Here is a 25,627-nt window from a genome sequence, read left to right as displayed (position 1 = left end):
TTGAATCATTTATTTGAAATATTTTCTAGGGGAGGGCACCCGCACCTCCCGCTTACCCTGGCGGGTATTCCACACCCTCAGACACCCCAGTGTTTTGCGCCTGAAACTCCCCCTAGCCTTGATTCCTAGCTGCGCCCTGGGAAAGAAATATTTACTTTAATGCAATACACAGAATTTTCTAGCAGGGATGCTTTGAAGTTTCTGTGACTCCTTAGTAGGGCCGGTTTAAGTTGTAATCAAAGGAGGTACGCTGCCGCGCAGGGTGCCAAGCAAAAGGTGGCGCCCAAGGGCTCAGTCCAGTGTTCAGTTCTAATCCTACTACCTCTCTGGTTATATTTAAGGGGAGGCGGAATGTTGTTCGCTTACACTATAAAAAAGTCTAAAACCGAACCTGATCCTTAATTAAATGCATTCAATAATTTATGCACAATGGACAATAAAATAAATGGTGAACGACCTCTTTTTGACTCTTCATACTCAAAATCAGAGCCGAAAAGAAAATTTGACCTGAAACTTGGTTTTCTGACATGTTTCAAATATCATTTACGTTGCTTTCTTTTGTAGTATGTCAAAAAACTAAGGATTGAGCGTCCATTCCTTTTCCACTGAATTTCACGCGGCTGATCGTGTTTTTGCTGTGACTTCCGGGAAGCCAAAGTCGATATCTCATCGCTGATATGGATTCCTTTCTTTCAGTCCCAAATGAGATAAAATGTCGTTGACGGGGAATTGATTTATTTTGAGTGCATTGTAGAAACGTTAGCTTCTTGATGATTAAAAAATATAATCCTCGTGTATTAACTATAAATTGACTATAAATTAACTATAAATATAAATTAATACCTACGTTTAAGTTACATAAAGAGCTTACTTTTCACTTCTTTTTGGAATGAAACACTTAATGATTAGAGGGAATAATAATTGGAAATAAAGAGCAGAAATAATGCTGCGCTGAATTAATATTCAAATAACTTTCCTGATTGATGACATTTTTCCCGCCAAGATTTAGAAACTCAAGAATTTGTACATAAAATATTAATTCACTAAGGCAAATGTAAATTCTAAAATACACCATGTATCGGTCCAGTAAACTAACAAAAGATAGGCGTTGTGTACTGGTAGCTTGGTGATGTTTTTTTAATACTCTTAAAGAATGTGCAACTTTAGTGCCGCAGGATAGAATCATACCTCGCCTGGTAGCTCTTTTTATGCTTCAATGATTGCATTGATGGTGATTGAATTTCAATGGTTTAAATGCTTTTTTATCGTTTGTTGAAAATATTTCCCATTCCATTGAGTTCAATCCATTTTAAATGTTTTATCATCTGCCCATCATACATGACCATGGCACAGATATCCTGGTTTCCAAAATATATTCTTAGAATTAGTCTTCAGGGATACATAGGGGCCTAAAACCGTCAGTAACTAACTTAACTAATGATATGCTAAGAAAAGTTAATACTTGTTCCAAGGAAAGCTATGACAAATTTTTATAGCTTCATTTTCAGACAGTATTCGGAAAATATCATTTCAAATTCTTTATTTTTCACTCAAGATTTAATGACGTTCCAGTGTCAAGTTTTTTTTAAATCCTTGTAAATAGAATTTACGGTGATTTTTAATGTATTGCTTTGGTTATATACGCATATTTAATAGTTACCTTTGTTTGCCAAATTGGCAAAAGTTTTACCGTTGCACATATTTGAAGTACTGGTATCGAGATGGCCTCTAAGTTAAAAAAGATATATTACTGAATTATGGAAGGGGAATTTTTTTAACTCAATCAATCAACACACCTTACACTGGCAAGTAGAGATGTTGTTGCGTAGCTAAGCGGCATAAACATGACAACTCGGAGAAGGAAGTAAAAAAAACTTGGCAGTATGTTGTGCCAACTGAAGAAATTCTCTTTGTTGCGGTCATGCATACATGTGGCAATATGGGCATAATAATACCTGCGTCTTAATTTGGACAAATGATTGCCAACCTTTCAGAGATAGCCATTTGAATGAGTCTAGTCCAGGTTGTTATTCAATCGTGTGTTGGTAAACTCAATCAAAGACCGTCAGTCTACAGCCGATAAATGCATGGCAAGGTTTTCTCTGTCTTTCGTGACAACAGTGAACGTAACATTATCATTTTCCGAGGAAATAATTGGTGGCTTTGGTTTCATTTTTCTTATTGAAGCATAAGTTATAAAGATTTGTGATGGTGAATGCGATGGGGATTTGATTTTCAACCGGAAGTGACGTAGTCAACCGTTTGTGAACTGTGTGCCTGTCCGATGAAAAATTATAAACCGCGGTGAATATATTCCAATATGCCCATCTATGAGCTTTATGAAGCAGTGAAGAGTGCTTTGAAATCAGTCTGGGATAGCTTCTTCGGTTACAGCAGATGTGAGTAAACAGTGCATTAAGTCAGTGTATATGAATCACTTTCTATCACCTATCAAGCTGGTTGTATTAAACTTTTATGGTAGCCAAAATGAATCTGAAACTAAATCAATGTTGTCTCTATAGTTCGTATAACGATAGGTCCTAGGAAACATATTTTTTGATTCTCTAGAATATAGTTGAATTTTTATCTTTTCCTGAAAGAGATTGTAGTTTTCGAAAAGTTTTCCATGCATATATTGGTAGTTTTGATTAAACAACAGTGGATTAAAATCGATACAATTCCTCCAGGTGTGGTCGAAGGGATTGAAACTCTAAAGTCACTAAATATTTTCACATATGACGTTGTATTAAATTATCCTCAGTTTTCTGCGTCCCTCATTAAACAAATTAGCAAGAGGAAATATATGTTATTATTATTACTTCGATCCCATTTTAATAATACCTTTCTGAAAATGAAGTGTGTGAAGTGACTGAAATCTTAGGAAACCAGCTTCTCCTCATTTCCCTCGTTACAATTCGGTACTTCTTTCATTTGTTCTTCGTAGAAGCAAATATAGGGGCAGAGTGAATATATTTGTGTTAATACTATGAAAGTTAGAAAAAACACTGCGTTGCTTAAAAGTGAGAGAGTGGTATTCAATGTTCTGAATACCATGAGGTCATTGCTCTCATAGTATCTTCTGAAAGATAGTGATGTACGAGGTGTGATCATGGTGGAATTCGAAATTTTTCGCGGATGTCCTCCAGTGCTTTTCTGTGAAATCTCGTATAATTTGAGCTATTTTATTTTATGGAATTTTGGTGAATTCAAGAGAAACTTTAATAATGTTTAAATGAAGTAACTCTAAGAATTTAGTGCGCTATTTTATTATTAGCTAATACGGTGGTTGTATAAAGTTTTCTCGGTTTCCCACCCGGGTGAGGGAATCCATCTGGTTCGACGTTGCGAAATCCGTCTTGTACCTCGTCCTTAGGGAATGAATAATTTATTACATTTTGGTACATTAAAAAACAAATCAGTGGGCCATGGTAATAGAAGAACTATAAACGGATTTACCCCATGATTTACCCCAGTCCTGAGAGGAAATCGAAAGTTTTGATTATCATTTCGATCTGGTATCACAGCGGATAATATCTTTCTGTCTATTGAAGTGTGTGAGTGACTGTAAGCTTAGGGAACCAGCTTCTCCTCACTTACGCTCGTTAAATTTCGTTACTCATTTCATTCACTCTTCGTTACATGTCGCGGTGCAATTTGTTTGATAGAGTTTTCGTCATTTCATCCTCTCTCTATGTATAGTTTCTATTAACTTTGTAAGTATTTTAACTGCGCTGTTTAATTTAGATAACAAATTTGAAACTAAAACATCATCATCAGTAGTTAACAACCGTGGGATTGGTTTAACGTAGCCCTTATTTAATTCTCCTACCAGCTAATCTTTGTTTACTTACATAGTATTTCTGTTTTACCTCTCCCATCACTTCCTCCGTATCTTTTCCAATGCTTTCTTTTACTTTCCTGCCGCTTTTCCGACTAATATTATCTTCATCACACCATCACGTCTCATCATGTAGAAGATAAAGGTTTTTACGCCGCTGACTTCTTCTAATGGGTTGCAGAAGGGTGCTCTTTCTCCTGCTCTTCTTACGACTTCCTCATTACGCACGTAACTCACCGAAATGAAATCAAACCATCCATTATATCACCGCGTACGACAGTCTGATAAGACGCGTCTTCCCGGATGATGTCACCACAAATTACACCAGCTGATATTACCGTACGGAAAACCTGCATTGTTGCCCATACACAACGCTTTATTTTATAGAAATCATTACATTTTTCGAAGGAGAAAAGATAAAGAGTTCTTAATTAAAAATATATTAGAATAAATCCGGTACTAATTTCAGCAATGCAGTTGCAGTAGAATAAAACGCTTTTGGGTGCGGCGACGAGTGAGATAATTAGTGTCACCAATAGGTTGATCTCATTTAAGAATTGAATATTATATTGCAATAATAAAACGATTGTCGCTGGATAGTAACTTTTCTACTTCCCGCCATAAGCCTATGGGCCAGAGTGTGGTAAAAAATTTACCTAAAATTTATCATGAATATAATACAAAGCGTGGTTTTGAGAGATTGTTACTTTGTTTCCAAGTACCGTATTTGCGCGAGTTGATTGAGTTAGTCTAACCTTAGTCACGTTTATTGAGCACATAACGTTCTATAAGGTTGGAAAACGAATCATGTAAAAATATTCGAAATGCGTTCATAAAAATTCATTGAATGATTATAATCCACTCACAGAGTAAATAAATTCAAAAGAGAAGAGTAAACACAGAAGAGTAAATACATTCAAAATATCCTTAGCACTTTCATAGCTAGAAATAGACCCGAGGTGATTAAATGGAATAATAAATTGCAAAATCTTTTCCAAAACAATCCCTGCGATTAAATAAAGCTATTATTAAAATATGTTTAACATGATATGAATACAAACAATTAAATACCTGTGTTACATTCTTTGTCCTAGACCTATATTTATTGGTGTACTGCGTAGTTCGTCCCTCAATTTAGCAGTCTCATTTAAAAACCACATTGGCTAGGTAGAGCAGAGTAAATCAATGCGTATGGTAAAATCTAAATACTTATACCTTAGTTTGACAATTTCTTAACAACTAATTTTTTTAGTTGTCTTAGGCTCCCGCAATGTTCCAGAATGTACTTTCGATGATATAGAAATCTTAATGGTGAAGTTATTACCCTATAAGGCTAACACAATTATCAGGTGATGCCCCTTCATTTTCAGTTTTAGAAACGTTTGGCAGCACAGCATGGAAAGTTTTTTTTTTTCTACAGCGCCTCTTTTGAGTGCTCTTCAAGCCAAATATTGTACTCTTTGATTTTTATTTTTCCCGTGCGAGTGGGTAAAGATATTTTCCTTTCGTAAATATGTGCCTTATGAGTGACGCCGTATCACATCGATGCAGGTACATTGCTCAAGGTATTTATGCTGAGTAATATTCCCATTAATTTTGGAATATATTCTTGTTCTCTGATAGTAGCTATTCCCACTTTAAGGACCATTTCATGTGATTAACAGTCATTCGCATGACTCAGGGCCTCACACCTGGTACACTCTCGCCTCACCCAGTACTGGGAATTCTCTGGATTTGAGATATTTTTAGGTCGCCTTATCCAAAAGTAGACCCGTGGAGTGAGTAATTCTGTTCATTGTCCACGTGTCCAGTGATGGAATTCATTCCTCCCATCACTTTCATGGTTTGAAGCTGTAATTATGTCAATACAATCTACTTGAATGCGATTGAATCTTAAAATAAAATGAACTGTTCTTGCTAAAGAATGAAAGGATCATGGCATCATTGCTGGTTATTTCAAATTAATACCACCTCTTTTCCTGTGATGTTGTACTTTCACAAGTGTATCTTATGAATACCTTTTTCGTAATTTTCCTTTTATTTGAAGGGCAGCTATTTTTTTCTTAGAATAATTTTGAGAAAATTCCTTTTTAAGTGAAAACTTGGCTCGAGAAATGTCTTCGTCTCGGCTATTGTTTACTCCATTCGTGTTTCCTGTTGTAGACAATCTTATCTGGTGAGCACAGTCTTATCTTATCTTAGCAGATGAGGAGTTAGATGTTGCTAATATTGAAACTTGGTAATTTTGGACGGACATAGAAAATTATCTTAGATTATCGTAATGTATTTTTTCTATTAATGAAAACAGGGTTAAATAAGTTTTAATTATTTTATCGATTTATGAGTACGGTTTTATGGGAATTTACGGGCTATTGAAGTGCACAATATTTTTTGACCAATTCTGCTATATTATGGATTTTAATTTAGTATAAATAACGATTGCTTTGAAATGGAAGGAAATCATACTGGAGCATTACTATCCTGGAAAATTCTCCGTCAGTGTGACTACAGAGTAAGAGAAAATTCATCGATAAATCCAAACAATTTATTTATTGGAATAAAAGCATAACAATTTTAAACTTAGTTCCAACTGAACTATTTTGATGGAATCAGTTAGAAAAGAGAAACCTCATTTTTTAATGAGACTGAGGATAAAAATATTCGGCAAAAGGAGGGATGACCCCGACGTGATTTGAACACGCAACCTTCTGATCTGGAGTCAGACGCGCTACCGTTGCGCCACGGAGTCCTTGTTAGAAGGCGTTTAAGCCAGCGAAGCAAATGTTATTTTACTACCGAAGGCTGCCGCATAGGTATGCCATATTGAGCGATCCTCCAGTTCGATGGCAACAGGTGGGCCATCGTCAGACTTCCGCATTGTGCAAATGCAGAGTTCACGGCGGGAATTCAAGACCTGAGATGAAGTTATCTCGTCAGAGTAATATAAACATTTCATCCTCTTAATACTGATAATCTGTTCATTTTGTAATAATATAAATTTCCTCCGAATAGGTAGTCTTCACCAAACTTTTGATGCGTTTCTTCTGTGATCGCATACCTCCCTCGGATGGGGTTAATCAGTCGCTTATTTCCTTGCTAAACAGATAAAAAATACTCACTTAAAATGTAAATATTAAAGATTTTCCTGTTTAAATTGATATTGCTGCGCAAGTTGTGATTAAAAGATTTTGTTGGGTCTGCGTTGTTGAATGAGGCTAATAGGGGGATAGAGAGGAGGTATTCAATACATAAAAATGATCTATCTACAAAAGAACTTCTATCCCAATATCTACGTGTAGGAATGAGAGAAGTTGATGAAAGTTAAGGTAAGATAGAAGTAAAAAAAGGCGTACCAGCTTATTACCTTGTGTAGTAATCAGTGTCCGGAATACCTGAGTATGCATGAATGGATAATTCTCGCTATTTAAATCCGTGCGGTGTGGACAATTCCTTGTTCGTAACATGCGAGGGGAATGAGTTTCTAACCCAGAGCTGCTTCTGGAGAAATTAAATTTCAAGACTCCTCATTTTAAAAATGTGAAATTTTTCTAATCAATCATAATTATTGTGGCAGAAGCATATTTCGCCATTAAACTTGACAGCACAAAACAACACGTAGTCTAATCTTTCCAAAATGGAGCTGAAAATGTATAAATTTTTGATGTCACTAAAATTGGGTTATAATGGGTTAAGGGGCCAAATATCTTAGAAAAGTACACTTAAAATTAAAATCGTAATATTTTTATAACAAAATAAGATCTTATTCTTTCCCGACGAATGATGCAGGATGCAGGTGAAGTCTCCTCAAATTTTTAACCAGTTCATTTTATTGAAGGCCCGCACTCACCCGGTGGAAAACCCGATAAGACTTAACCTACATTTTTATACTATTATTATGAACAATTTTACAATTTTTTTTCTAATTTACTATTTTTTCCTCAGTTGATAAACTGTACTGTAAGCGTGAAAAATACTGTACAACTTACTTTTTTGTTTTACCTATGATACTGTGATTTATTTGCCAGATGTTCCGGGACCTATTGGTGGAGAGCCAGTGGTTACCGACAGCGGTAAAAATTGGGTGACGCTGGCATGGCCCAAACCTACAGTTCGAACCGACACCGCCCCAGTCCTTGCCTACCGCGTGGAAGCGTGGATTGTCGGCGAAGGAGCAAGATGGGTGGAGGTGAGCTGTCGTCCTTTTGATCCTTACCTCTGATCAAAATTCTCTTACCTTTACCATCGAATTCTGATTGAATTAAGCTATCACTGTAAGCTATCTAAATTCCACATTATACTCTATACCTGCTTCCAATTTAAAAACTAGGCCGCCTTTTTGGAAGCTATATTTTCCAAACAGATTTTTTAAGTTTTTTTTTATTCAAATTCAACTGCCCTTTCAATACAAAAGCGGTATCATTGACGCATGAGACAGAAAATTTATTTGAAGGGCTTTATTTTTTTTCAAGATTTAGTGCCTCCTGATATGTTAACTTTCGTTTTAAGTATTGTAGAGTGGTCATATACATTGAATTCTATTTGGATTAATGTATAATTTTTCGCGCTTGTGCATTTAATCAAAACCCTCGAAGAACTGTATTCATGTTATGCTTCCATTATATGATATACGACTAGAGATATGTGTTGATTGTGCTTTTTTTCAGCTTACAAGCAAAGGCATCTCATGTAAGAAAGACAATTTTTGATCGGTTGTCAGGTCGACATGACTGCCATCTGTTAATGACAGTTTAGTGAAAAGTTTGCCTGTGATTTTTATTTTATATCTTACAATTTAACTGCACCACTCAATTATAATTGTCCACGTTATTATACACTATATTCATTCAGTTAAGTGAAAAAAAAACTTGTTTAGAAAGGCTAATGGTGTTTTCATCCGGGTGATTGGCCCTCTTTCTACCTACATACAATGGAAGTGCAGGTTACCAACTCTGGAAGTACTACTCTCCATAATTTGTATATACTGGTAAAGCATGAAACTTTTTATGTGGCCAAAACCTCTGTAAAAATAGCCTTATCATAGAGGATATTAAATATTTTTTTATATGATACATGAAATATATATTTGTAAAGATTAATATTGTGATCTCTTGATGTAGCTGGGGATGTCTCCGATCGCGAGTTTCGACGCCTTCGGCCTGCAAGGAGGCCGCGAGTACCTCTTCCGCGTGACTCCGAGGAATCGCTACGGATGGGGAGAGAGTGTGACGACGGCGGCGCCTGTGGCCCTCGGCCGCGCCGTCCAGCTGCCCGAGTTCGTGGCCATCCTCCCGGGGCAGATGAAAGTCCTGCGAGGCATGCCCGTCAAACTGGAGTGCCAAGTGAGTACCACTGAGAAAGAAATAGGAAGCAGATTTCCCTCAAGACAGCATTCTTGGCATGTTAAAACCCTGCATTTAGAAACTTGCTTTTTTTTAACTTCTTTCAATGACATTTTTTCATTATTATCAACTACAGAAAAAATAACTAGAAAAACAAAATTTTTTAACCCTTCAGAAAATATCAGAAGAATTTCCCCTCAACCAATTCTCAAAAACCGTCGAACTGGAGTGCCAAGTGAGTACCGCTGCGAAAGATGATGCGAATTACCCTCAGCTAGCATACTTGGCATGTAAAAACTGAATAATTAAAAAAATGTCCCTGCATTCAGAAACTTACATTTGTGATTAACCTACAACTTTTAAAGGCATGCTTACATTATTACCAGCATCTGAAAAAATAGCAAGATAAACAAAGTTTGCTAACCTTGAGAGAATACCTGAAGTATTCCTCTTCGACAAATTCTCAAAATAGATTTCCTACCTCATTCTGAGTTAGAGCTTACATCTCGGAAGCTTTTTTGCATTACTCGAAGTATCCGGTTTCGCCTGATGAAATTTAATGATATATCTCATAATAAAACATGTAAGGTTCTTTCCTCTCCATCGAATGACATGCGACCACGACATAGTTTGAAATCTTGTATTTTTACTCCATTAACATTTAAGTTTTTCGAATTCGGGGATTAAGGAGGTAGAGTCTAGGGTGGGTATTTGGTTCACTACTTATCGGGGAACCTGGGGATCTTGCAACACCTACCGACGAGATGAGGTCCCGGAATATCTCCTCATGGAAATAAAAATCAGCGTGTAAACTCGTAAAAAGAAAACTTGTGCATAGTAAACACTTAAGTGATTACCATGCACAAGTTTTCATTTTACGACATTACATACATAATATTTGGCTGGCACTATCTAAGGCATTATGGGAAAGGGAGGGCCGGCTGACCACCATCACTATCGGCCCCCTAAATCCATCTATCGGTTACTTCAATTTATTATACCTGCCCGAGTATCAATTGGTTAGTTATACTTTGCGCATAACTAGTGTATTAATAATAATCAAAACATGAAGAATTAGGGTCACAACTATATTATACTATTCCATATGGATGGAGATCCTTTTTAAATTTGTATGGACATTTGAATTCCTTTCTTCAGATGCTTGACTCTAAACTACTGCTACTTTCTTCTTATGTATAAATAAGTTAAGTTAAAATTTGATGCATTACTTTGCCCTTGGTTTATAATTGCTCTCTCATTAAAAAAATTTTAAAAGTGTTTTAATTTTGAAAGAAAAATAAATGATATCTAGTTGGCACAACTACCTATATTCCCCTGAAAAATCAAAATCTATGCTAATCATGGATATATATCTACTATTGACCTTAAAAAATTTATTTGTTATATTGGAAATACGCTCCAACTCATTACAGTGAGAGAAATCTATTGTGAGAATTTGGTGAGGGGAAATTCTTTTGGTATATCTTGAAAAAGTAAGCATAGTTTTTCTCATTGATTTTCTTCTGAAGCCGGTTATAATATTGATCGTAACTATTTCTCTTTAAAATTAAGTACAGTTCATTATAGATTGATTATTTCTTTTATGGGAGTTATTTTTCTCTGTTTTTTATTATAATCGACAAAGATGTTCGCAGATTCATGTCAGGAGAAATGGTGGTGTAATAATAAAATTCATTCAACGAATGAATAAAGAAAAACTTTGAGTAAATGGATCTTGAGGAAAATTCATTTTCTCCATCATATGATACTCATTGGCCTTCCACTACGTTAATTGGTATGCTTTTGTTTCACCCTGCACAGGTCCGGGGCGAGCCAATCCCCGAGGTCCGCTGGTACCGAGACGGTTTCCTCCTCTCAGACAAGGAGGACAGCAAGGATGGTGGGCTGAAGAGAATCACGACCTCCTTCGACGGCTCCAGATGCACAATATCAATTCCCGAAGTCCGCGAGTCGGACACGGGGCGATACATGTGCGAGGCGTCCAACGCCGCGGGCCGCGTCTCCACTTTCGCCCGGCTACTCGTCGTCTCCGATCCCAAAGTGTGGGCCGCTGACGGGAAACTGCGCAGATGGTAAAACCCCATATTCTATCCTTGCATATAAGTTTCGATATTTGTTGTGCCCTTGTATCGCCACTAAATAAGGGTATAACCCTCACGTGGAACACCCAAGGATTTTCGGGAGCATTTTAGTGATAACTTAAACGATGATATTAAATACATGAAGCTTTTTTTCTGAATTAGACACACCGGACAAATTAATATAATTTTATGCACAGTGACAAGCAGAGGAAAAAACTAATGGCCATGAAATAAGCGTTCAAAACATAATTTTCCTCGATAGAGATTGGTACGTGGATCTCCGATAGAAATGATGGGGATTTTTGTGTAAATGGTAGATCATGGTTTCAATCCTTCATAACCCTGATTATTTTTACATCGAAAATTACTTCCACTGGAGTTTAAATGTACGAATGAAACATATCCAGAATATTAATTTGCCAATTATTTCTTTTTTTACCTCCTGAATAATATCCCTCGTCATTTCCGAGGTCATGTATTTCATTATTCCACCATGAAAAAGTTACCTGCAGTGAAGTTTTCTCGGGTTTCGCACAGTGTCAGGTCCTCCATTTCTCCTGACCCGGGAAAAAACCAAAAATTATAAAAAGCTATCTCTTTCCTATCCATGGAACAGGGTCGGATTAAGCTTGTCGTTTTGAGGAGGGAGACGGTTCATTACCTTGCCTTGATGGTATGCAATACCTCTCAGCAATAATGCCACTGAGATCTGATATGCGTCGATAAGCGGCTTTTAGATAGTCATGAATTAGTTTTAAACATTGTTTGTTCATCTGGTGGAATGAAAACTGACTTAGGAAATCCACTGTAAAAATTTCTATATTTTTCATTCATGTATTATTTACAGGGGGTGGCGGCCGCACCCTCTCGCCCTCTCCCTTGATCCGCCACTGCTATTTTGAGTACATTCTGTTGGCTTCAGATTAATGTCGTGTCAATGATTGTTTCAGGAGGATGCAGAGCGTGGGCCGGGACGGGGAGGGAGACGGTGAGGTGGTGGGCTCGGCCTCCGTCTCGTTCCCCGACAAAGGCATGGCGACCGAGTGCCCTCCACAATTCACGATGCGCCTCCGCGACCGCCGCGTTCAAATGACCTACCCGGTGAGACTCACCTGCCAAGTGGCCGGAATACCGCGGCCAGAGGTTGTTTGGCACAAGGACGGTAACCAGATCAAGCCCGAGGAAGGTGAGTCAACCCCGATTTGAAAATCATGCTGAATGTCCAGGCTGGCCCAAAGGGACTCGCCAAGGATGCAAATCCACGTCAGATCCGAGTAGGGTTGCCAAAGTTAAAAAAAAATCCTGGGATCAAGGAGTCAACAAAATTTTATAAGAAAGCAGCACTTATACAGATTTTAAAATGGAACGCAAATCTTGCTGTATAAATTCTGTATTGTTAGTTTCTGTAACGCGGAGTTGTAGAAGACACTGGTTTGGTATAAGTGAAAAATGTAACTTCAACTCAAGACACAAGAGTATTGTTACACGGAGTAAACATAAATACATTTGGTCGCTAACCAACGAACATTTAAAAATTACAATAACAACATGTATAGGCTAATATCCACGAGTCTTTTCACAGCGTTTATTGTGCTTTTCAATTGTGGGATAAACTATGTCCTCCTGAAGATATATTTGCTAAAAATTGATTTTCATGTATGGAGGAGCTTTTGGGCGTCTCTGTACTATGTTTTGAGCATTTCTATGGTCGTTAACGGTCCCTGTTATTAATTTGAGTAGGCCCTTGCATTACTTTTACAAGCAGATGTTATCATAGCTATTATATGGTAAGGCTAGTAGAGTGTTACCAATAGTTTGGTTCATTTTTCATGTAATTCACAAGGTAATCAAATGCATATAAGAAACCTTTTCAATTCGGATAAATTTCAGTGGTAATTTCAGCTCTTCAGCTTCAACTTGTTATGGGATTTCTCTATGAGCCATCCAATCTCTTCGTTCCAAAATAACTTCTCCACGCAGCGTTTTGAGCATGGGTACCATAGACGGGCCAAACTGGAGCTCACATATGGCATGAGAGGAATTTTAATTTTTTTTCAACAGAAAACAAGAGTTCCCATTGGATCCTGTGTCAAGGGAACTTGACATCTCTGAACTTTTGCCTCTCAAAGGTTTGTGTATATCAGTTTATCGGGAAAGCTTTTGGTTGATATGACCAAAGCTACAAACCTACGTGTATCTACTTATCAAGTATGAAATAAGGAGTAGGTTTTCTATCACATGCACGGCTCGAAGCCGACCGATATAAACCCGGATGGCCACCAGATGGCGGCAGACATGAAAGGGAGGGTTAATGGTGTTAAACGGAAGACATGAGCGCGTGAAGATATGGCAGGCTAAAAATTCCTTTTTAACATTCATGCATTTTCAGTGACTAAATGCATTCGTGTCGATCCAGGTTTGCCCTTGTGTTTCGTTTCTGGATCTTGTTCCCTGAGGATTTTCAGGCCAAGTTTGTGATCATTATTTAACTCATGTTTTTCCCTGAAAGTTAAATCCGTAGCATGATTGACTTTAAGCCAGTATATTTTTTATTTATGAAAGCTAAACCTGGTGGGGAATTGGTATATTCTCCATTACATCATTGAATATGTGTATGTTTCGATATCAAGAAATAACATTTATGTAATCATCATTCGGGCTCGAGTTTTTACTGATTATTACGAAGAGACTCAAAAAAATTGTTTTAAATTAAAAAAGGAGACTTTTAGGAACCCTCTAGATAGATATTTTTCCTCAGTCTTGGATTTTATGAATGAATAAAGTAAATCGGTGACATAAATCATTTGACTAATATCTCTTTTCAAGGATTTTGGAGAGTGGCAACAAGTTTACCGTACTAGATTTCCACGTCATTATAAAGATTTGTTTTTCAAGCGAAATTTTTGCTGGGAATTGATTCGGCGAGCTCTAATACCCTATGTCTTGGGCTATTGTTATAAATCATGCAGGTGAACTTATTTGTGCATTAAAATATCAAAATATTTTCCCTCCCCACGCAGTGAATAGTTACGACTATGCCTTTTTTTATTTATTAATTGTTTTTCCATAGACAAATAAATATTAGCTGCTACTCTTCTCAAGATAACTGATATTTATTTATTATTGTAGTAGCGGTGTATGAAAAATTTCCGCCCCTGCTGGGATTTGAACCTGGGTCCCTGTGGGTGGGAAGCCAACACTCCAGCTACCCCCACCACCCCGAACCCCTTCTTTCGCTGTTTTTCGAGAAGAACCATTGATTGAACTCGCGCTGTCTTTCACAGATGATCGCTGGGCCATCACGAAGGACGACGACCGCTTCCACACCCTGGAGTTGAGCCGCGCCGCGGTCGAGGACTGCGGCGAAATCTCGGCCACGGCTCACAATGCTCACGGCTCCGTGTCGTGCCGCTGCCGCCTGGTCGTGGACAAAGGCATCAGGGCGTACGTCGCACCCGAGTTCTTGTTCCCGCTCGAGGGCGAGGTGGGCCCCGGCGGAGGGCCCGTGGCTGTGGGGGATATGGCCCTCAAAGTGCCCGAGGGTGGCGAGATCAGGTTGCTGACGCACGTCGAGGCATACCCATCAGTCGGCGTCATGTGGTGAGTACTCTCCCTTACATTAACGATGTCAGCGGTACTCGGTGAAAATCCATGAAAAATTCATCAAATTTTAGTTATTTTATATTTAGTTGAAAATATGGGAAAAAAATAATATTTCATCATATTCCTGATCCTGACTCAATCTTGATTTCTCACTCTACACTCTATCTCAAACTCGAGATGAGTTCGAGATAGAGTTTGAGTTCATATTTCGGGTATTAACCTCAACTCGGCTCACTTGAGTCACAGTAATTGTGGTAAGTATGCAAAACAATGTATTTACCTAAACTATTTTCATTCTTGGTATCCTGCTCATCAAATACTAGCATGACTGGTATACAAAATCACACGTGTAAGTTTTTTTTACGAGTGATACTTCATTTCAAATACGTGAGGGGAATGTGACGTACATCTTGGATTTTGGCGACTCAATTTGAGACCGTACTCGAGTGAAGTCTCGTAATACCAACGTGGCAACTGAGTCTAGTTTGAGTCAGGATGAATAAATGAGTAACGTTATGATGTCCAATAATCGTGGATGCTAAGCAACTAACTTGCATTAACATTGCTCTGAAAAGGTTTGACAAAGGCATAATTAACCGGATTAATTTTAAGTATAATAATTTTGAGGTAAACGAGTTTTACCTTAGCTGTAGCATTACATATGGAAATTATTTCATATTTAGTCTTATTAATTTTCCAGTTCCTTTGGTTTCTATCAAAATATAAGTCAGTATTCCATTTCAATCGTAATTTAAGTGCATTCGACCAAAATGCCAGGGCCTTGTCAAATTAAAGTAGCAATAGAGCCAATTTAGTGAGTCATCATCATTATCTAAATGCGATGTTTTGCCTTTGTTGACATGGCTCGCATTTCATTGCTGTTTTCTTCGTATTTCATTATGACTTGAGGTCTAACTCTTCGGTTTTGTCAGAAATATAAACGTTTAGGGACGCCCTAATGGTTTTGTCACGAGCGTTTTTCCTCAAAACATAATGATGAAAAACATTTCCGTACTGTTTGCCCTTCCAGTTGCCCTGTGCCCTCTGTTCTCGTTTCCTTGATAGTGCTTAAGGGAACATATTGTCCTTCACTTTGGCAAAGCAATTATTTCCTTTAAAAATAATTTCTTTCGTCAATCAAATCTAATATCTGTTTGGCTATCCACGGTTCATTGGGCCCAGTTTTTTCCCAAGAACTTTATCCATCGTTGTGGCAACCTCTTTTTTCGCCAAAACATTTTTGATATGAGCATCTTTGTTTGGACAAATTAAGTTAGTACTTTGTCTTAATTAAAATAGAAATTCACCTTCGACCAAAAAACGTTCTCTTTGTCTGTTGTGTCATTTGATTCATCGTTGCTAGAGCTCCAGTTGGTTAAAATTCATTCCATATCAGGATATGAAATGCTCTGAGAGGGGGAAAATTTTCCGTTAGAGACGGTAATTTTGATGAGCGAAGGGTAGCTAACATCAATGACCTCAATTCCTTCGCAAACTTTCCAAAACTGCCTCTTAGCCAAATATTCGTTCTAAAACATGAGCTTAACTCAGAGCACCAAACCAAAATGCTCGTAATAAGAGCTTCATTTTTTTAAATGTGAAGCGATAAAGCATGCTTGCCACGTCTTTTACTGCAGTACTTTCTCGGTGTATCATACTACACACTGTGATGTCATGAGATAATGTGCTTCGATTTTGTAAAAAGACTAAATGGAATCGTATTTGTAGAATGAGATAAGAGCCGAGTTTATTTTTTCGAAGAATCAAAACATGTTTACCCTGACTTCCAAGAATGTAACATAAGTCCATGTGGTGTTACAGAGTTCGTACCTCCGAATTGTTCCGTGCCAAGACGGTGAGTACAGCTTTGCAGGAAAAACGTCTTTTCCTTGTTAAATCAAGCTAATTTATATTTCACCTGCGTTAAAGTGCCCTAATGCACTTCCTGCCAATAATAACTGATTTTCAGGCACCCTAATTGGTAGTAGGTGAACTTTTTAATATTTACCTCAATTCGTAAATACGTCCGTATTAGAAACGAATTGATGATTAACCATTATAGTTACTGTTTTTCGGAGTTTCGAAAGTGCTCATCATTAAGATTACACTTCTATGAGAACAAAGAATGATCTATGATAGGGGTGATCCATTAATTACTTGAGGCGTTTATAGGGGAAAGGGTAAACGCGATCGTCACTCAATCTCACGCGGGGGGTAGGGGAGTCCTGTCAAGTATCACGTTTTTTCCCGCAATAAACAGTGTAAAATTGCGATCTTAGTAATGTTAAATACTAATCTTAAATAAAAATAATTAACCAAATTGTTTTTTTATAAATTCACTTCGTATTTACTCTGAAAATACGCATTTTTAACAATCTCAAGTGAGATTAGACGGAGGACGGGAGGGGGTCGAGCCAAATCTCACGATATCTCAGGAAGAGTGGTCCAAAAATCGCCAAAATCATCTAAAATTACGTACTTTCGGCATCAAAATGATGTGCCGCTGTACTAAGCGAATTTATATCTGGGCTTCAGTGCATGCTATGATAACGAATAATAAATACGTCAGCTTAAATAAAACTTCACTCTAAATTCTACTTTATTTTTTGTTTCATGAAAAATTCAAAAATGTAGACACGCCATTGCAATAAATGACTCCGCGCTCCGTAAAATTAGCCGTTTTGTCAACTTCATGAACTTTGTAACTCAACCTAGGGAAAACCACTACAGCATACATCTTCCACAATACGTTTTATACAACAATGCAGATTAATAAAATGGCTTTTTCGTATTTTTAGGACGCATATTTAGTTGTAAATTAACGTAAATGTTTAATCATTATCTAGTCCTACAGTTTACCCCAAAAGGAAAAAGAGAGAAGATAGAAACGCTTTTGAATTTATTTGTGACTTTTCTATGAGCTGATAATACATGATTCATAGTAGTTAATGGACGCTCCCTTACCAAGTATTGACTGTATATTGGTTAAACAGACCTCCTTCAACGGAGCCATTGAGTAGTTTTTGAGTTCCACCTTATTCGAATGGGCGGGCATTTCCATGAAACTTCACACTCCAAGGTTGAGCATTCCCCTCCTAGTGTCACGCGCGAAGTTCATTTATTATCCTTCTGCATCGTGCTAGGTACGTCACCCTCGTAATATTCTTTAAAATGTCTTATTTCCAATGGATTCTGATCATAATCAATGGACCTAAAAGTTGAATGTTAACGTAGACTAAAGAAATATCATATAAAACTACACCCTTTGATGTTTGGGTGTACTCGCTTGGGTATAAGCTTAACAAGTGTAATCAGTTTTTTGAAGTTGAGCCTCACGGTCATGTTGCCCACCATGTTGTTTGAGTGATATTATATTTGACAGTTATCTCATTGTTTTGCGTCCATATACATATTATATTTTGCTCGATGTGTCATGGTATGGAACTCGATGGTAGCCTCGTCCTCGTGGTGAGTTCTGGGTAGTTTCTTCACGAAACTAGCAGGGAGCTACTTAGTGAAATGCTTGGTGTTCAGGTTCTGTTTTTTCTCAGCCTTGGCTGAATTTCTTGCTGAAAATAGCTCCACAGGTTCGTTATTCGTCATCATGATCGATGTTAATTTCAAATAATTTACCTTTACCTTTTATTACTTTTTTGTGGGATTATTTACTACCATATGATGACTTATTTGATAAAAAATTAAATTCAATCGAAATAAATATTATTTTACCTGCAATTTAGCCCCCAAAATGGAATTTTAGAAACGTAGGCAAAAATGAGTTGTGTGGTGCGGGTGGTCTATACTCTAATTTTGTTGTTAGTTCATAGACATTGTTTGAACCATAGATTTTGTCAAATTAACTTCAAATTTCATTTTCATAAACTATAAACATGTATCTACTCTTTGATATTATTTATTATCCCATATTTTCATAAAATTCGTCTTCGTAGCCGTTTGATTCTGAAATCAGCCTGATTTTTCGCAAAATTTTAAATTTTAGAGCTCGGGCGGCAGTGGTTAATATTATCCGATTTGAACAAAATTTTGTATGCGAGATCCTTATATCATTTCGCAACTTTCCCGCGTTGGGCAAATTTGATCAGGAAAAAAAAAACCTTTTTTCGGCCCACCCTAATGAACATGTCTCAAAGCACCAAGTAATTGTTGTAATCGAAGGAATTTACCTAGTTTAAATGATGTCTTTTCCGCGTAGGCATAGAGACGGAGTTCGCCTGCGTCCTCGACGTCAAACAACGATGACTCTAGAGCATGACGGTCGGGTGGAGTTGGTTGTATCCGGCGCCACTCTCCGAGATTCCGGTCTCTACGAGTGCACGGCCACCAATGAAGTTGGCAGAGCCACCACTGCACTTCGCGTCGCTGTCGTCTCTCCTGACGGAACGGCGCTCTCTGGACGCAGCACCAGCACGCCGCTGCGATCGATCCCGCAACTTGTTCCGCCAGATGTTCCGTGAGTATTTCAGAATTACAAACGTAATTTTAACGGTAGCACTTTCACTGTACTTCCAGGACCATATTTACTACATATTAATTGAGTAATTAGTCGTCATCATTACATTCGTGCCTGTATGAATTCGGAATATTATTCTAGAGTGTACTGGATCATGATTGATAGAATATTTAACCATAGACATTATTTGAAATACTATTTATATGGCTTAAAAATGAAGTTTTCGGAAAATTTCCAGCTAAGTTTTCATATAAATATATAACACTACATCGCGGATGTGATCTTACCTTGCTTGATACATGAATATTGAGTCACTGATATTTCTGTAATAGAAAAATTGGTCCCGCACTGCAGAGCGCATTTTTGTCAGATTTGTTCGTACAGTGGCAGTGTTCCGAATACATGATATGGTGGACTTATTTTTCCGTAGCAGTGGCGGACAGAAAACTCAAGGGGACATCTTGAGCTACCTTTACTTTTATCGTAAAGAAAAATTATCAAGTCACATGCGAAGTTTAAGAAAGTATTATTTAAACTGATTATACACATACAATTGTACCCGATTGTACAACATAAGATGGCATTGCCTTAAGGCATTGCCATATTATGATATTAAGTAGTTACAATTATGTTTCTGCGATGTTAGGCAATGCAGACGGCACAGCATTGGGGGGGGGGGGGGAATGCCCCCACGCGCCCTCCCTCTGTATCCGCCACTGTTTCATAGTGATAATATACTATGATGGTAATATTTTCAATTTTGTCTCGCGTTGTAGATAGGAATATTACAGATGTCTATATCAATACTTACGTCATATCAGATTTCTCTATTTCCCAATCAATAAAAAGATTTATAGCATGTGCTAAACATAGTTTTGGTAATTACATTCCATGTCATTTCTGCGTCGGAGACGGTCCAAATAAAGCACCATAATCGGGTATTTCTTCCAAGTTGCATTCACTAGTATCATAATCCCTTTAATGGAGTATTGAAAATATAAATGGGTGGGAATAATAATTGCAAAACATCATTTTACTGCTGTTAGCGCCTTTTTTTCTTTGTTAAACCGTCAATGGCTGTGACAGTCCAATGAGAGACTACGAATAGAACTGGTTGGAAGTTGGTGGGGATTTACGCGTTGAGCTTGCACTTTTTGAATTTGTTTCCTTTATTCAAGGATTTATTTCACTGATAATGGCTGAAACCATATCAATAAAACTCACTCAAACGCTTCTTATGGAGCTGATGCGTATCTAACTTTGTGGGCTAAAAGTACCAATTTATTACTGCTTGGTTGTCAATGATGTATAGCACTCTGCCAGAGGAGGAACTTTTTTGCTAGCTGTGAAGCTATAACGCCTTTTTTTGTAAAGGCAGGGAGAAATTATTTTTTTTCTCTTCTTAAAAACAATCTGGTTCTCAAGCAAGGAAGTCGCCGTACGTCCAGGTCCGACCTTAGTTTTCCGGTTTAGTGTACAAGAAAGCGCTCATTAGCTTAAAATGGTCGCACAAACTCTTATTTCTTTATTTATGTGGTGAGAGAGGAAATTGTTCTTTCTTCCTACTAACGCTAATAGCTACATGTCAAAGAGTATTTTTCAGGTTTTCCTTTTGTTATGTTCTAGGTATTCAATGAACTGCAAAATTTAGGAAACACAATTTTATAAAATATCAATCATGCACAAAGACACTACAAATTAATGAACTTAAGCTGCCACTCTTTATTTTAGCTATTCTAGCTATCACTCTCTATTCACGTATTCCCGCTCCAAACTTAGAATACCCCCTCGTCATAAAGCATGCGCAATAACTTTCATACTCACATTATAGTTAAGTAATTACTAAAAACCGTATATTTCACATTTGGCTAATTGTAACTCCATGCTAACTTTTGAGTATACTAGAAAGTGGTGTCATTCCATGCATGATATTTTTTACCTGTGTACTCCTCGTATCCTCGAACAATAATCATGTATAATTCAAATGAATTATTTATTTAATGCAGTTAAAAAAAATCACAAGTCCAATTAAGAAGGACTCACAGCAACAAAGAAAACAATTAACAAATAGTCAGGAAAACTTAAATAACGACGAATAAAATAATATTTAATGGTATTACCAAATAACAAACAAATAGTGGTGGCATTCATAGGGTGGAGCAAAGAGTATAAGGGAAATTACGATATGGACCGTGCAAGATAGATGAGGGACGAAAAACAGGACCAAAATTTTGGATACACTTTTAATAAGAGTTAATAGAAGATAGGAGCCTAATTAACCGAAAACTCGAGAAAAATTGTGTTCATCATGCCATTTATATGTTTTCCAAGTTTTTTTTAAATATTCCGCTCACAGATTTGGTAAGGTAAAATTTGTGAAATAATTTGCATTTTAATTGACACATTGTTGTACTTTATTTCCAGATACTCTAAGGAACCCATGTTTTTAGTGAAACCCCGTTCAATGGAAGCAGAAGAAGGTGACACGGTGATCATCCACTGCGAGGTCATTGGTGATCCAAAGCCTGAAGTTGTGTGGCTCCGAGACTTCCTCAAGGTAGGCCAGACATTTCATTTTACTGCTGTAAGGTTTCAGTCCTTTTTTAGGGAAAATCATGCTGTACACAACCCAGCTGATTTTCACGGATGTACGATAGACGCCAAGATAGTTAAGCAACATTGTCATTTTGCGCTTTGACATTTTTGTGCTTCATATTTCATTTTCTATCGTAATCGCGTTTCTGGTCAAAACAAATGCAATGCCTTTCAGTGTAAAGACTTATTCCTTATCTTTAGAGTATTCCTCAAATTTTCATCATCGGATTTTCAGCAGGCTCTATCTTCTTTTAGTCTATACAGGTATGAGTGGTTGTTTCTGGAGTATTTGGTAGATAATGTAGTATTTGTTTTGCTTAACTCCTCTAATACTGAGCTAAGAAAGTCGTCGGAATTGAAAATCGTTTCCATGTTCCTTAATAATGAGTTAGAAGTTGCATTTTCTTCAATCTTCAACCAATCTGCCATTGTCGAGGAAGTTTTTTGTTATATCATCTTTATAGTCTCGTGATCGAATGCAGGTGGCTTCTTGGAGTGAGATTTTATATATAGTATTTACTTAATATGTGCATAAACCTTAGCAAACAGAGCTAATCTGATGCTCAGGAGGTATAGATTTTTCGTGCTGTTTTTGCTAAACCACGGGATTGATTGATACCCGCGTCAAGGTTAGCTTAGCGTTGCTTGGCAAAAACATTATATTTTTACAATTGGGTAATTATGTAAATTAATTGGATAATCGACCATTTAAAGTCTTTGAGTCGATCTCCGTGGGTGGAGCCACCTCTGGTTATCCCTCATTGAAATCGAATCCTCGTGTGTTCTAGATTCTGTTACTGCTTTCGGCCCCTATCTCTTTAACGTTTTACGACTCGTAAAAACACCTTATGGCCCCAATAATCTTTGCTCATTCGGCTACTTCGAGGCACTTTTTTCCGCACTCTTTTTGCGATGGCATCGATGCCGAAACTGGCCCGACCGTATTTAACGTCATTCGGGACGGGCTGTCTTTACGGCACCCTCTGAAGATCCCATTTCACATGAGTGCGAACTAGCTGGACCAAAAATAGCCGTCTTTTTTCGCCATCGAGCGAACATTTTTTTCGCGATGCGTGGTGGCAATTTTGAAAAATAGTCCATTTTTTTTTTTTTTGAGGAACGAAGGAAGCAGTATTTTTTTCCTCGCTCTTCCCATGTCTCCTCATCCCTTGTTTACTGTCTCTCGCAGTGCCGTGCTAAGGGACCCTCGAGCAAACCAGGGCTCTCTCCAATTCGCATGAAGGGCGGCGACTGTTCGCTAAAAAATTTCTCTCGATCGCATTGCTGCACACTGAGCTTCTTTCAAAACGCCAACCGGGGTAAATAAGAAAGATAAGGAAGGAACTCCTCGCCACGCACTTGGTTATATTAACGATGGACTAACCGATGAAGGGATACTGTTGATGGAGATGGAATGGCGAGCGGGGTAAATGCGATGCAGAGACTGTGCTGCTTGGGTCACGGAAAGGTGGTCGCCCCTCCGTCGATATCTCCACATGTAGCGCAAGCAGACGAACGTCCCCCTTCTCTCGCTACTTCAATATATCGATGGCTAAGTTTTAGCAACACGTATCTCAAAAATAGCAACTTTTTAGGAGAGCAAAAAAAACAGATAATATTTTAATTGTACCCTGAAATTAGAAACCAAAAGTTCATAAAAACTGTAAAAGAAGCATTCATTTACAAGCAAAGAGTTGTTATTTGCTCGTACTTTATTTTTTTAATGCTATTACACTTTGTTTAAGATACATGTCTCAAACCGGCCGAATTTGAGATACGTGTTGTTAGAACTTAGCCATCGATATCGTACTTTCTCGCCCTTACTTCCCCTTGTCACTCTCATCGATGGCTCGCATTACAGTTTATTCATGCTCATGTTTCGTTCAAAGCGTGTGATTGCTAAAGAAGCCGCATCACTCCCATTCGACTTCTCATTTATTATCTCCATTTCCTGACGCATGTATTATTATTATATAATTATTATTATTAAATATTTAAGTTGTCCCCTCGATATTTCCAAAAATCTCCAGCATGAAATGATCATTTTCAAAGAGGCCTAATTTTAATATTTAATTTGTAGGCGACATTTGAAAACTGTTCCTGAACTCTGACTTTACGAAATAGTTTTGAATAAATTTCTCGTCATGAATAAGATGTTAAGCTACTATTTTGTTTTGCTGTAAGCTTCAGTGTAATTTACTGCATTATGATGAGAAACGAGACAGACATCGAAACGGTAGGTGCCATGATACCTCTCAGCCATCTGTTGATCCGAGAATATTCTATTTGTGAAAAAAAAAGATTGCATTTCATCTTATACTTACTCAAAAAGTCGAATGATTCCTGTGTTTACTCATCTTCCGCGCACACCATCCGTTCCTTGCTGCCATTGAGATCAGCACCGAAGACCTGGTACTAATCTATCGTTGGAAAAACCTCTTCTCATATTCCTCGCTGTCATCATAGTATTTTAATTTGATGGAATTTCCGATTCGCCTGAGCTGACACTTTTGTTTTTTTGTTTCTTTTCTATCCGTAAAGCGTAGTTAATCTTCTAAATTCAGCATCAAATACTTTAACTTTATGCCTTTGCCGAGAAGTTACACTCGATTAATGGTTTATCAAATCCATTGCAAAGTTTGCGACTTAAAAAGGACAGTCTGGTAACATGCAGTTATTAAAAACAGTGGGGCTATGATTGCTTTGAAATAATATATATTGACCACGAAGGGGTTTCCTTCATTAGCAAAAGACGAACTCTTCCCTTTGGTCCGAAGTAGGCTAATCGCTTATGGATGAAAGTTCAACAGCTGAATATTGTGTGGTACATATGATACCTAAGTAGTAAGTTTGCTACCTTTTTTTATTTCCCGCATTCTATCATAGCTTCTTATTCCGTATATCGCATTTCGCCCAGTAAAGTCATGGTTGCTCAATTTTCTTTTCTTGGATTTTTCTTCCTACGACATTTAATTTTGTAAGCATCACGCTTCGACATTGTCTTATTTATCATTAAACATCTTCTCAAACCTTGATTTTGTTTCCACTGTCTATGCCAAATGCAAACGTGCTGGTTCTCTTTCCTTGAAATTTTACTCTCGTTTATCGGCCCTGGAAAGTCATGAATCTGCTGGTAACAATCGGAGGTTGAGATCATCTCAAAGCCAATTATTTAGCTTTCACCTTGCACATAGACTTGCGGAAGGATTTTTACCTCTTCCAAAATTTCAAAAGAATCTTCACTCATTTCTAAAGGATTAAAAAGTTTTTGCATTAGGCAGGTACTCTGTGGTACAACATACATATGTAATATTAGTCTATTTTTTTCGTAAAAGTGTTTTTTATAATTAATTTTTTCTCCTTGCATCGCTGTGGATGATTTTACTGGCGTGTTTCAATGACCTATTTTTTATGCCATGATTTCCTGAATGTAGACCTTTGTCTCGCCAGTTCTGGTAGCGGAGCTTCAAACCTCCCTTGAAGCCGTCGTGTAACTTGAATATTTCAACATCTCCTCGCTTAAGTCACCTACGGAAAGACAGTGTTTCTCCTAGCGCAGATGTTAGCTCCCAAAAACCCTTAAATAGTGTATCAGGTGTTTTATTTTATTGATGTCCGATAGGTTTCACGGCGTTACGATCGCAGGGAGAGGTACCGAAGTGGCGTAAGAGGAAAGGCG

The 25,627-nt window shown here is 37.6% G+C and overlaps 1 protein-coding gene and 1 non-coding gene across 2 annotated transcripts in view; one reads left to right on the top strand and one right to left on the bottom strand.

The window, feature by feature from the left end:
* LOC124157835 (titin homolog) overlaps positions 1 to 25,627 on the top strand; it is a 401,563-nt gene that overhangs the window by 106,288 nt on the left and 269,648 nt on the right. The window contains exons 22-28 of the mRNA XM_046532910.1: positions 7,864 to 8,024; positions 8,956 to 9,177; positions 10,999 to 11,270; positions 12,230 to 12,465; positions 14,564 to 14,879; positions 19,096 to 19,353; positions 21,778 to 21,910. Of these exons, the coding sequence (XP_046388866.1) occupies positions 7,864 to 8,024; positions 8,956 to 9,177; positions 10,999 to 11,270; positions 12,230 to 12,465; positions 14,564 to 14,879; positions 19,096 to 19,353; positions 21,778 to 21,910 (1,598 nt within the window). The remainder of the gene's footprint in view (positions 1 to 7,863; positions 8,025 to 8,955; positions 9,178 to 10,998; positions 11,271 to 12,229; positions 12,466 to 14,563; positions 14,880 to 19,095; positions 19,354 to 21,777; positions 21,911 to 25,627) is intronic.
* Trnaw-cca lies at positions 6,516 to 6,587 on the bottom strand. Its single transcript has one exon. It is a non-coding gene; the product is annotated as a tRNA-Trp (tRNA).

The sequence above is a fragment of the Ischnura elegans genome, chromosome 1 (assembly GCF_921293095.1).
Source record: "Ischnura elegans chromosome 1, ioIscEleg1.1, whole genome shotgun sequence".
Taxonomy (NCBI): domain Eukaryota; kingdom Metazoa; phylum Arthropoda; class Insecta; order Odonata; family Coenagrionidae; genus Ischnura; species Ischnura elegans.
The sequence above is the reverse complement of the archived record's forward strand: the minus strand, read 5'-3'. Positions and strand labels throughout refer to the sequence as shown.